Source organism: Rhizophagus irregularis, chromosome 7 (assembly GCF_026210795.1).
Source record: "Rhizophagus irregularis chromosome 7, complete sequence".
Lineage (NCBI taxonomy): Eukaryota > Fungi > Glomeromycota > Glomeromycetes > Glomerales > Glomeraceae > Rhizophagus > Rhizophagus irregularis.
In genome coordinates, this window is record NC_089435.1 from 3,635,784 (window position 1) to 3,649,165 (window position 13,382).

The window sequence follows — 13,382 nt, forward strand, 5'->3', positions numbered from 1 at the left end:
ATGGAGCAATGTTGGCACGCTGATCCAACAAAAAGACCTGATATCAATAGTCTTCATAATAAGATTTTTGAAGTAAGAAAATTATATTATCAAAATAATCAATACGAAAATAATAAGCAACATCAAACAAGTAACGATAATATTAGTAAATTCGGAAATTTACTTGAAATAAGAATTATTACCGAAGGTAAGATATCAGTATTTGGTCACTGTATATTATTCTTAATTTATACTTTTTGATACTAAATTTTAATTAAACATTCTTTATATTATTTAGCTCATCATAGTCAGCATAATTTTAGCATTCCGAACAGTAAGTAATTAATTTATAGATGAGTATATTAACTATAAATGAAACATATTTTACATAATCCAAATAATTTTACCTAATTCAGAAATTGAAGATATCGGGAATAATTCAATATCTAGTAAAGAATAATTAAGGATGTCATGTATCATATAGTTCCAACACCAGCGTTACGCTACCACATTGTACTGTACATTTGTACTACAAGAAAGATTTTCATAGAAAAAAACATTGTATATACCACGTTCATCATGTATTATAGTTTTCAAATTTAAAACACTTTATTAGAGATGAGTTATTTGAAAAATGAAAGCTTATTTAGTTTAAAAATTTCGTGCTGTATAACATAAAAAATATATTTTGACAAATGTTTTATGCGTTTTCTAACAATTTTTCACTTCATTTAGTTCCAATTGAACAAAGTTGGAGAGTTAAGACAAAAATTGTAAAAGAGTCCACATTTTTTTTGCGTCGCTTCTCAACTTTTTTTCCCATCTTTCAATAGGAGAAAATAGGAAATCAAATAAAAGATAAAGCAGGAAAAAATAAGAAGCTTAATAAATAATTATCCCGTATCGGCACTACGGAGTTCTATACTGATCTGCCGACTATCTGCTATTGCGGAATTTTTCAATTTTTTCAAGTGTTACTGATTCTGTATTTCTTATATATTTTATATTTTATGTCTTATTATTTGTTTTGAGTCACCTTTAATCTTAATAATGAAAATATATCTTACTATTTTTCTGTTGTTATAATTATTATAGGAATTATATTTCATTATTTTTTTATATTATTTCTATTATTCAGTTATTTTATTGATTATCAAACATTTTATATTAATATCTTTTGTATTTATTCATGTAAGAGGTCAAGTTCTTGTATAATTAATTATAATATTGAATTTAATAAAGTAAAACCTTTAGCATGAAAATTAAACTTCTTGTTAAACATATCAAACATTCGTAACATTCATGACACGATCGTCGGTCACATGATTATTCAATTATAACACAACTATCCAGGGTTCATGCTGCCCGACATCGGCCGAAAGGGGTCGCAACTAGCGGTGGTGCACAAACAGGCGTTAGGCGTAGGATATTGCTGAAAGTCTAGTATACATTTAATAAATATACCTTGAAGCTATTGTTGAAGCGTGAATCCGAATAGCCATGAAACAGAATTGAAGTAAAACTAGGAAACGGAGCCCACACGTCAAGATCCGGTCGCCTAAAAAAAAAAAGAAAGTCGAAACGTTGTAAGATGTTTCGTTAAAGCAAAGAAAATTACATGATTTTTCATCGAAGAAATCTCACGCGTCCAGACCTGAAGAATAAGCCGCATCTAAAATAATAGTCCTTCGTTACGCTCCAAAAAAAGATAAAAAATGGAAACGTTAATAACGTTTCACTGAAGAGAAAGTTTACAATGCTTTCCACTCTTACCGAAATTCACGTTAATAGATATTCGATGAAATCGCCTAAATAAAAAGATACAAAACGAAACGTTAATATACGTTCCGTCAAAGAAATATTCAGAGAAAACTCCATACTGAAATAAACTTCGCGATTCTCACTGAAAAAAACATAAAACTTACTTCCTTCTATTACAAATTTTTAAGAAAATTAGTTTACTAAATGGGATAAGAAACGTTTCACGTCCGGAGAGACTGAAAGAACTACCTAAAAAACAGAAATATTCCGTTAAAAAATTTTTGATTTTTTCTTATGGTGCTTTTTAAACAAAGTACGTTTCTTAGTTAATAAAACCTACTTTATTATTTTCCTCGTGTCCAAGTCTACAAAATATAAAAAAGAAATGTTTCATTAGAAACATTTCAAACTTTCCTAAATTCCCATTTCACCTTGGAGCTAATGTCAGGAAATGTGGCGCAGTATTAAAATTTTTGAAATTTTAAATTTAGTTTACTGCGGTCCGCAACGACCTTAAACTAAGGATGATGATTTATTTTAGGCAGTCCAAAATGACTTTAAACTATTGGTTAATTTATTTTTGGTATTATTTTACTTTAGCTGTCCGCGATGACGATGACTATGATGTAGTTATAACATAATTTACTGTGCAAACTGAACTAACGAACTTGGAAAATAAAGATTTTACAGTCAAACCTCGATGTACCGATATTCTATATACCGATAAATGGTCTATACCGATAAATTTCAATTATCCAATTTCATAATTAATAAAAAAACGTTGTTGTACCGATATTATATATAGTTTCGCGATGTAACATGTAACGATACTCTTTCTTTGCCTCTTTATAGTAACGTATAATAAAATAATTTAGGTTACACTGGTTTTAATTTGGGCTGGTCCTTAGGTTTGGCCCGAGTTAAAAAAATTGTAAACTTATAATTCGAGCGTCTGGCCAAAATCATATTTTTTTGGTTTTTCGGAATTAAGCATAGTGCGAGCCAGAATTAGATTTTGGCCCGCATTATAATCTACAGATAATATATATGTACCGATATTTCAATGTACTGATACTTTTTCCCTGTCCCGACAGTATCGGTATATCGAAGTTTGACTGTATTATTTTAACCCAAATGCATTAGGTCTAGTGGCAAAAGACTATATCCTTGCGGGTAATTCCGCGGGATCAAATGTTGCAGTTCCCTGGAAAAATATGGATTTTGTTTATATTTTCGGAAGAGTACTAGCTATTTATTATTTTAACCATGAATGTTGTTCACGAATTTTTAGTATTATTAAAAAAATTATAATTTGTAGAGCTTCTTCCCTCTTTTCCCTTTTTAGGGATAATATGCGCAAATAATTTATAATTTTTCACCTATATGGCATAAAAATCAATAAACCATGTCTCCCAATAAATACAAATGTTACATTTATAGTCTTTGCCAAATTATCACCTAACGCAAGTCGACACCTGTACATATTTTCTGTTCTTTTCTTTTTAACAAAAGTATATATTTACATATTTACAGCACATAACCAAGTAAATAAAGTAGTGATCGAGCGGATCATGATAATAGCAAATAGGTAGGTTATTTTTTATACCAATAATTAATTTCTCTTATTTACAAATATAAAGAATAATACAGTTCATACGAATTTTTGAAGGGTTGCACAAATCACTAATAAATTTTTATCACATGATGTGCGAGAAATTCTAAACTTCATATTTTCAAGAGTTTGGCTGGGAATATACCCAAATATTGGATAAATTATAATCCGTATTACTAGTCTAAATTATAGTAAACACGTTAGTTGGCGTACCAAAGCTTCAAGCTATAACTTACTAACACTCGATATTTTAAATCGGAATTATCCGAATGTTCTTAATATTTGCTTTTTTTGTGACAACACACAAGAATCTAACGAACATCTATGGACTTGTCCTCAAACTAACACCTTGCTCATTCCGTGGACGAACAATCCTCCTTCCACCTTACAAGATGCTCCAGATTTACATTGTCTTCTCATCAATATGGTCCCGTCATCTAAAGTAGAACCCTTTAAACAAGCTAAAATCAACAAAAAGTTATCCAAAACAATTTTACTTAAATTCCTTTATGATTTACATCATGATATTTACGAATCTTTATGGAAGATCCGCGCTGTTAAATGGAAAGCTTGGAAATAAGACCACCAAAATACGAAAAGATCCTTTTCACGAGAGAAAAAACAAAAACGACACAATGAACAACATACCCCGCCAGCAAAAAATCCGTGTATACGCTTTTACAATACAATAGGATATACTAATCATTCGATTCTATGGATTTAACTTACAAGTTCAAACTACCTACTTTGGATTAATACTTTTAGTAGAGATATTCCTTCCGCCCAAATTTCTAGAAATCATAATAGTAATTCCCTTGATGTATTTTATTTCTCTACATAAGCCCTTTGTTCTTTTTATTATTAATTTGTTTTTGTAGGATGTCCGTGTTTTTCTTTTTTTCTTTTTTTTTTAAAAAATTTGATTAACTAGCGTAGTCCTACTTTCTCAAATAGTTCCGACCGAAAGTGAGGTCCTATTTTTAATGGGATGAACGTTAAAGATCTACACATACAGACTGTTTTCTTAAGCACTTGGGTGCTAAATACTTGTATTTGTAATAGACTTTAATTACTACTATTTTGAAATAAAATAAAAATAAATAAATAAAATAAATGAGTTTGATTTTTATGATCATGAAGAACAATTTGTCGCATTAATTTTTAGTCAATAAAATAAAGGAAAATGTATGAAAGTTACTTAATTATCATAATAAATTTTGGAATAGCGATAGCGAAAATTTTATCTATATTCATTATATACTATAGTGAATTCTCTCACAACAACGAATTTTAGTTTTTAGCCCGTGGGATTCACTGAATCCCATCCTAAAATCAGCGGAAATCCATATGCATTCTTTTAAAATTCTTAATTAACTCCTTCATTAAGAATACTAATGCTATATCTTTCAATTGAATCAGCAACATCAGTTAGATTTAATATCGAAGCGTAGCTATTCTTGATGTTTAAATTAATGCAATACAACATATTGATAATGTTTTATTAAATAATTGTAAAAAAAATTTGAGTAAAAAGTGTAGCAGAGCTAATACTATTTAAGACACGTTGATTCCAAATTTAAAAATTAGAGACATCAAGCGTAAAACATATTCTTTGACATTACAGTTCAAACCCTTCCTGTCGAAAATCTCTTCTTCAGATACTTGTCTCAATCCTCTTTGCGATCTTTGGTGCCAACGGTTTTATCCTCGACAGCATTTGTCATCGCTCGTGTCTTATACTTTCTATTGTAGATGGTTATAACTCAGTACATTCAGACTGCTAATTTCAAAATTAGATCAATATTTTTAGTACCTACATTTGCAAGAAAGATCCAGCATTGAAGTGCTGGCGAATTTCAGAATATCTCCAAGTGGCATCAAAACTAAATTCGAGACTTTCTAGTTTCCGCTCGGCATTTACAAACAATGCATCTGATTTGCGATGATTTGTGATCTGGTTCTCTTGTAACCATCTAGCGATACTCCATTTAGTACAATAGATATTTATTTATTTGTATAGATCCATTTCTTGATATCTATAAAATAAAACCAAAGGCTAATTAGTTTAATGAAAACATACTAATTAGCCAAAGGGGGACTTTAATTTCATAGCAATATCACTACAGCATAGCGGACATGCTCATATCACCTTGCCGATCATTTGCTGATCACTAATTCCGGATTTTAAAAACTTATTGCAAAATCACAAATATTTTTCAAATAATGTGGCAAAAAAATAATGGAATCTAAGTAAAAACACTAAATTATTATATGATTTTAATTATATAATTATTAGCACAATTTTTAATAATATTATAAACATATTATTTGTTTATGATAATTCACTAATTATTGCCGATCATCAGACAAAAATTAAAGTGCGAAGATGAATATGCGAGTGCGAAACTTAAGAATTTGCACAAATATTCTTTATATTATGTAGAATCTATAAAAAAAATAATGCAGTGATCTGATTCATAATGCAGGTTTTTTATTAGTAACATAATTAGTGAATAATTTCGTAAAATGAATAAATATATGCCAAATAATAATAAAAGCTAAAAAGTTTCTAATGAAATTTAATACACAATAAATTAAAACTAAATTTAAGTTATTTGTGAAATTTAAGCATATATTATTATGTAAATTTTTTTAGCAACGGTATTTATATTATGTGATAATTGAATAAATGATCGGCAAATGATCGACAACAGTATTGTGATAAAATAGGGATGTCCGCTATGCTTATCACTACGGAGTTGGTGACAATGATCAGACATGTCAAGATCTAGCATGCCATCAATGCAACTATCCAGGGTTCATGCTTCCCGACATCGGCCGAAAGGGGTCGCAACTAGCGGTGGTGCACAAACGACAGGATACCAGATATTGGCCGAAAGGGGTCGCAAGTCACGGTGGTGTACAAATAGTAGGACGAAGGTCAACAATCACCACGGAGTCGGTGACAATGAGAAGGCATGATAGGATCTAGAGCATGCCATCAATTCCGCAAGCAGCGGTGGTGCACAAACGGCAAGACGAAAGTCAACAATCACCACGGAGTCGGTGACAATGAGAAGACATGATAGGATCTAGAGCATGCCAACAATCCAGGGTCATTGCTGCCAGACATCGGCCGAAAGGGGTCACAACTAACGGTGGTGCACAAACGACAGGATACCAGATATCGGCCGAAAGGGGTCGCTAGTCGCGGTGGTGCACAAACGACAGGATACCAGATATCGACCGAAAGGGGTCGCAAGTCATGGTGGTGCACAAACGGTAGGACGAAGGTCAACAATCACCACGGAGTCGCCATCAATGCAGCTATCCAGATTCATGCTGCCAAACATTGGCTGAAAGGGGTCGCAACTAACGGTTGTGCACAAACAGGCGTAGGATATTGCTGAAAGTCTTGTATACATTTAATAAATATATACCTTGAAGCTATTGTTGAAACGTGAATCCGAATGGCCATGAAACAGAATTGAGGAAACGGAGCCCACACATCCAAGATCCGGTCGCCTAAAAAAAAAAAAAAAAAAAAAAGAAAGTCGAAACGTTGTAAGACGTTTCATTAAAGGAAATATGTTCAAAGAAAATTGTATGATTTTTCATCGAAGAAATCTCACGCGTCCAGACCTGAAGAATAAGCCGCATCTAAAATAATAGTTCTTCGTTACGCTCCAGACTAAAAGATAAAAAAATGAAAACGTTAATAATAAAAAACGAAACGTTAATATATGTTCCGTCAAAGAAATATTCATACTGAATTTCTCAAAAGAAACAAATAAAAAATGAACTTGCGATTACCGCTGAAAAAAAAATAAAACTTACTCCCCTTTTTACAGAAAATTAGTTTACTAAATGGAAATGCAGAAACATTTCGTTAAAAAATTTTTGATTTTTTTCTTGCGGGTGCTTTTTAGCTTTTTTTTAAACAGAGTACGTTTCTTAATCCTTTATTACACTTATTATCTTCCTCATATCACAAGACTAACGGCGTCCCTACAAAAAGCGAAGAAATGTTTTAGAAACATTTCTTAACCCTAAAATCCTATTTTACCTTTAGTCTGCGTGTTTCTACAAAAGATACAAAAGAAAAAAGAAGTAATCAACAGAACTTGCTACGCGCGTTACTAAGCTATTTATTGATCAGTGGCTGGTGTGTAACCTGATCAGACGTGTCATGTCACTGACGTGTACCGATCTGATGTAATCATGTAAGAAATTTTTTGGGCGCAGTATTATATTTAAGTGTATAATATTGGACAAGTCCTTCATGTTTATTGGGTAATAATTTATTAATTTTAAATTTTAATATGGGGATCGGGTAATTGATGACGTGAATATATTTGAAGTGATCTACATAATTGTGACGAAGGGCAGTAAGTTAGAACGAACAATTTATATGAAATCTTCTTTTAGAAATTATTATTATTCTTTAGGATCTTAAAAAGAGAATCATTATTTAATTGGTTCTATAATTAAATATAAAATTTAGAATTTTCGTGAGATTAGTGATGAGAATTTATTTTCTTTCTTGAATTTTTCATTTTATTAATTAATTATTTTTATAATTAAACTCAGGAATTGTTATAACTTTTATCAAATTTAATAAAGGTTCAACCGGAAGAAGGGATCTTTATAATAATTCACCTGATGTTTATCAAATTCTTAATATTAGATGCATATTCACGATCAGACAAGATCTCAATTTATATTGTTGTACGTAATTGGTAATTGGCTATAGTTGATTATAGTACATTCCCAAAAAGGAAGGAGTAGGTATAAATTTGGTTAGCATCATGCAGCATCTATTGGGTGCATTTTTTTTAAAAAAAAAAATTGATATCGAAAATCAATATTGATATCAATATCGATATCAACATCAAAATATCAATATCAATATCAATATCAATATTAATAGAAATTGAGTTTATATTAGTCTTGAATGAGATATTGACGATGATCGGATTGGCTGAAGTTAATGACTAATCCAAAGTTAAAAAATGAGCCTATGGATAGGCTGCTGCGGCAAATTCGATATGTGGTTTTTTTTTATTATTAATTATTAATTATTCTTTTTTTTATTATCAACATTTTTCTTTTATTTTACTAACTTCTTTTTTTACCCTGTAAAAAATCTGATCCGTGTTTTATCTTTCCATGCTTTTTCCGTGAATGTATCATTTTCATGGAATTAATAACCTCAAATCATGGAAATTTTCATCTCGCTAACACGGATATCCGTGAATGTATCATTTTCACGGAATTTTTACGGAAGACACGGAGAAATAATGGAAATATTCGGATAAAAATTTTTTATAGGGTTATTATACTTATTTTTTATTACAGTATTAAATTTATTTTATTTTATTTAATAAATTTATTTTTTTATAGTTTAGATTCGGATCAGCTGCTGCGGTAAATTTGATATGATTATTAATTAGTAATTAATAATTTTTTTTATTAAATTTTATTTATAATTTAGGTTTGGCCTCTTTTGATAAGATTATAATCAAAAAGGATTTGGTACCATACTATAATTTATGCCAAATTTATTAGTTTTAACAAACCATTGCTAAAATTTAGAATTTAATTTGGGATTTCGGCAAAGAGTTTCGGCATTTGCTATAGCCGAAACATTTCGACACTCAACTCTATTGTCAACTATTTTACTGATTCATAAATTGAGAGGACTCTCACATAATTAAACAATGGTAAATTTGAAGTAGGCGTTAAAATGAAAAAATTTATCATTAAGTAAGAACTCTTTGATTCATTTGGGAGACAGGCAATTAATACCCTAAATTCATTTAAACAGTCAACTGGAAGTTGTCACATTATTTAACTAAAAAAAACGGTTTAATCTATCACGTGATCTAATTTTCAGTTATGAAAGTGACTACACCACAATCACCACATGATCTAAATTCGTACCGATCAACAAAAATTTTGTTTAAACTAAAAAAGCAATGTTTTATCCGAAAAACTCCGAATGTTTATTACACAATAAATAGGTTAGCTGGTCGGGTGATTGTTCAAATAATTTTATATTCAAAGTTCATTAAATATCAAAAAGAATTTTTTTTTTTTTTTTGAAATAATAAGTCAATAAAATGGCACGTAAACTTCCAACTGATTGTTTAAATGAGATTTTTGAATATTTAGAGGATGATAAATTCACTTTACATTCATGTTTGTTGGTTAATCATCTTTGGTGTGAAATTTCCGTTAGAATTTTGTGGAGGAATATTTTGAATTTCAAATTTCATTCGAAACGTTCATTCAAAGTGGAATTTTCAATTCTTAGTACTTTAATTGCTTGTCTTCCCGATGAGTCAAAAAAGCATTTATATGATAATAAAGTTTTCATTTCAACCCCTACTTCAAAACCATTGTTATTTAATTATGTATCATTTTGTAAAGCTCTTTCAATCTTTGGGATTAATAGGATGATTGATAATTCATTAAGTTCAAAAGATAAAAGTTGTTTAGTTGCGAATGAAATTATCAAAATGTTTGCAAACCAAATTTCTTCTTTGAAAAAATTGACTTATCATAATTATTGTTTTGATAGCTATAATAATAACTATTGCATTTCTAACATTACTTTCCCTCATTTTTCTGGAGCGAGAGATCTTTTGGAATTATGCTGTAATTCAAATCTTTCTTCTGACTTTTTTTATCAACTTTCTCAAATATGTCGTAATTTACAATCAATTTCCATAGATTTTAATGATAATAGTGTTTCAAATGAATTAAAAGAGTTAATTTCTTTGCAGAATAATTTAAAACATTTAACTTTATCAGCTTTTGATGGAAGTTGGGCAGATATTATACCTGCTGTATCAAAACATTCTCGTACAATAACAAAATTGAACTTTTATGGTAGTAATAGTAATTCAACATTCTCATTTATCAGTTTATTCTCAAATTTACAAGAATTGATAATTTCATTCTTTGATGCAGTAGATTTTGAAAATTTTAAAAAGTTACAATATGTTAATTTTCCTAAATTACAAATTTTAAAAATTCCTTATGAACGTCCAAAACTTGAGTATATAATAAAATTTTTAGAAATTAATGGAAAAACTCTTAAAAAGCTTTATATAGGTGAAAGTGACAAATATTTAGGTTTATCTATTGCTAAATTTTGTCCAAACCTTAAAAGTCTTTTCATAATACTTAAAAATGATGAGTTAGATATATTAAAAACTGTACTTATCAATTGTCAATACTTAGAAAGTATTAAAATTTGGTATGGTAAAGATTATTTTATTGATTATTTACCTGAAAAGGAAATATTCGAAACTATTGCAAAATATTCACCAAATAATTTTTGTGAATTAAAAATATTTAATTATGCAAATTCAGTTATATCTTCAGATGATTTAGAATCATTTTTTATAAGATGGGAAAAAAGAATACCAAAAAAATTGCTTTCATTAATAATTATTGTGAATGAAGGAGATAATTACTATGATAATATTAGTTCAAAAATTTTAGAAGTAATAGAAAAATATGAAGACTTGGGTACTGTTAAATTTTTGACTAAAAGTAATGATAAAGAAATAAAAGAAGAGGAGGAAGACTATTATTATTATTAACTTTTTATGAATTTTTGTTGATATTTGTATTTTTTATTATTTTATAAGATTTTTTATTTCAAAATTATTTATTGAAATGAAATGTTTAGATTAATGTAGATGTGTTTTATCTTTTTTTAATATAAAATGGTACATAAAATTTTTATAATTCTTACAGTATAAAAAATGGATAGGGGCAGTACGAAAAGTAATTCAAGGGAAGAAGAAAGCAGCCAAAGGTCACGTACAATAGAGCAGATTGATATTAAAAATATGGAATAGAAGTGATTTATGGATTTATGATTATGGAATAATTAAAATAGGTATAAAAATTAAATAATAGAACAATAAATTTAGTATAGTTATTGGCTAGGTTAAATTTGTAATAAGTGTAAATGACAGCAGGAATTTTTCTGTTCATGTTAAATAAAGTACAAAAAAAAAAATCTGTTTCACTGAATGATTCTCCTGCCAATAAACAAAAAATTATGACACGTGTCATAACATTCAATCCAATTTTACATGTATATGCTATTATGCTTCAATGCATAAACTAAATCTTTATTAATAACTAATATTAAATGCGAACATGTTACGTTTAAATATTTATCATGAAACATTCGCAACTCTGTAAAGATTTTGTTATTTCATTAATACACTTAATATGTTAGTACACTAAATGCATCATCTATTTTAGATTTTTGCATCATTTCATGACAAAACTTTAACTTTTTTACGCCTAACCGTAAACTGACCTTCATTAATAATATCTATATCACGCGAGATACCAATTATAATCCATCTCTCTATATGATAGTAAGGTCAATTATTTTGTCTATCTCTTGCCATATAACTTCACCAGTGTCCTCTTCTTGCCCTTTATTTACAATTTACATCTTGATATTTTTAATGCCATATGGAAATCTCGCGGCAAAAAAATTCAAAGAATGGAAAGAAACACATAGATCCCAAAGTTCCTTTTGCTATTATAAACGCCTCCGTAAATTCTCCATAAATCAAAATGCTTTAACCTTCATCACGGGATTATATATATAATGGCGAAAAATTTGGTCGTAGGTTTGCCGGTCTTTGGGAAAATATCAATGATCGCCTGAAATTTTGTAACGCAGCTGGATTGGCAAAGGCCGATAAACAGAAAATTTTGGCCTCTGTCTACTTTTTCTAAGGCCAGCATAGCTAAAAGACCGAAAAAATGCAGTTTTTAGTCAAATAGGCCTATAAAGTCCTATTTATTTCAAAATTGCTTATTGGATTAGTACAAAATCTTGCCACTTTTCGGTCTTTAACCAAGTCTGCTGCGCCACAAAATTTTGAGTGCGCAGTCTTGTTACTTTTCCGAAAAATTTCCAAAGACCGGTCAGGACTGGGTAAGACCGAAAAGACCGTTGAGCATCCTTAATATCACTGTAAATAGTGTCATACATATTATATGATTTTATTATTAGATCTAGAAACTCTCTTACACAAAATATAGAAATCATTTGTTTTTTCTTAAAGTATTAAATTAACTTAATCGCTGTCACAATATTTAATATCTTGAATATACTGTTTTTAAATAATTCATATAACAATCTGTTTTATCACAGTTGTATTAAAATAAGTAATTGAAGCCAAAAATTTAATGGTTTGGATTGTTTTCAATCAAAAAGGAATGAAAATTTATGATTAATTCCTAAAGACTAAGTTCGCTGTCAGCATACGTTGCGATTTTGTATTTAAAAGGGGAAGAAAAAGAATAAGTAAAAGAGATGTCAAAATCAAGATAAGAAATACATGACCATCGTGGATAAAATTTGAATTAGTCCATTGTATCCATGCGGTATTGTCTGATGCAACTGCTCGGAAGTTCAAAAATGGCTTTGAGTACCGAGTTGAGCATCTTTAAGTGTGATATGTATGATACTATTTGTAGTGATATATATAAGCAATAATAGCTTAATAATTAAATATGAATAATATTAAAATATATTTTTTTACATTAAGTTGCTCTCAAATTCATAAGTGTTCTTTTCGTTAGATAAAAAGCGATTATTTCAGTAGAGAAATTAACTAAATCGAGATATAAAATAGAGAAAATTTAGAATTTTTTAAATTTTACAATTTGGGATGTTTAATGAAAAAAATCAAAAATTATGTCCTCTTACTCCCCTAACAAAATTTACCGCATAAAGACAAGGTACAAATTCTATGATTGGAATGGTTTGAGGACGCATAGATCAAGGAATTAATAACTGTCGTAAAGGAAATATTTTCATTTTAAAAGACTGTACTATTCTTTTTTATATTATTTAAAAAATATAATAAAAAATAACAAAATTATTCGTTCATTATAACGTTTGTTCATTTCTTGTCTTCCAAGGTGAAAATATTTCCCCTTTAAGTTTATTACAAAAATTTCATCTCAAAAAAAAAACTAT

The 13,382-nt window shown here is 29.1% G+C and overlaps 2 protein-coding genes across 2 annotated transcripts; both read left to right on the top strand.

Annotated features, from left to right (window-relative positions):
- OCT59_027552 (uncharacterized protein) lies at nucleotides 1-439 on the top strand (the record flags this gene model as incomplete). The annotated part of the gene is made up of 3 exons (XM_066137064.1): nucleotides 1-187; nucleotides 278-313; nucleotides 396-439. 3 exons carry the CDS (start codon nucleotides 1-3, stop codon nucleotides 437-439), a joined length of 267 nt encoding a protein of 88 aa, XP_065993488.1.
- A 9,035-nt stretch (nucleotides 440-9,474) lies between these two features.
- Nucleotides 9,475-10,965, top strand: OCT59_027553 (uncharacterized protein; the record flags this gene model as incomplete). The annotated part of the gene is made up of 1 exon (XM_066137065.1): nucleotides 9,475-10,965. The coding sequence occupies one exon, from the start codon at nucleotides 9,475-9,477 to the stop codon at nucleotides 10,963-10,965; it is 1,491 nt and encodes a 496-aa protein (XP_065993489.1).
- Between the last annotated feature and the right edge of the window lie 2,417 nt (nucleotides 10,966-13,382).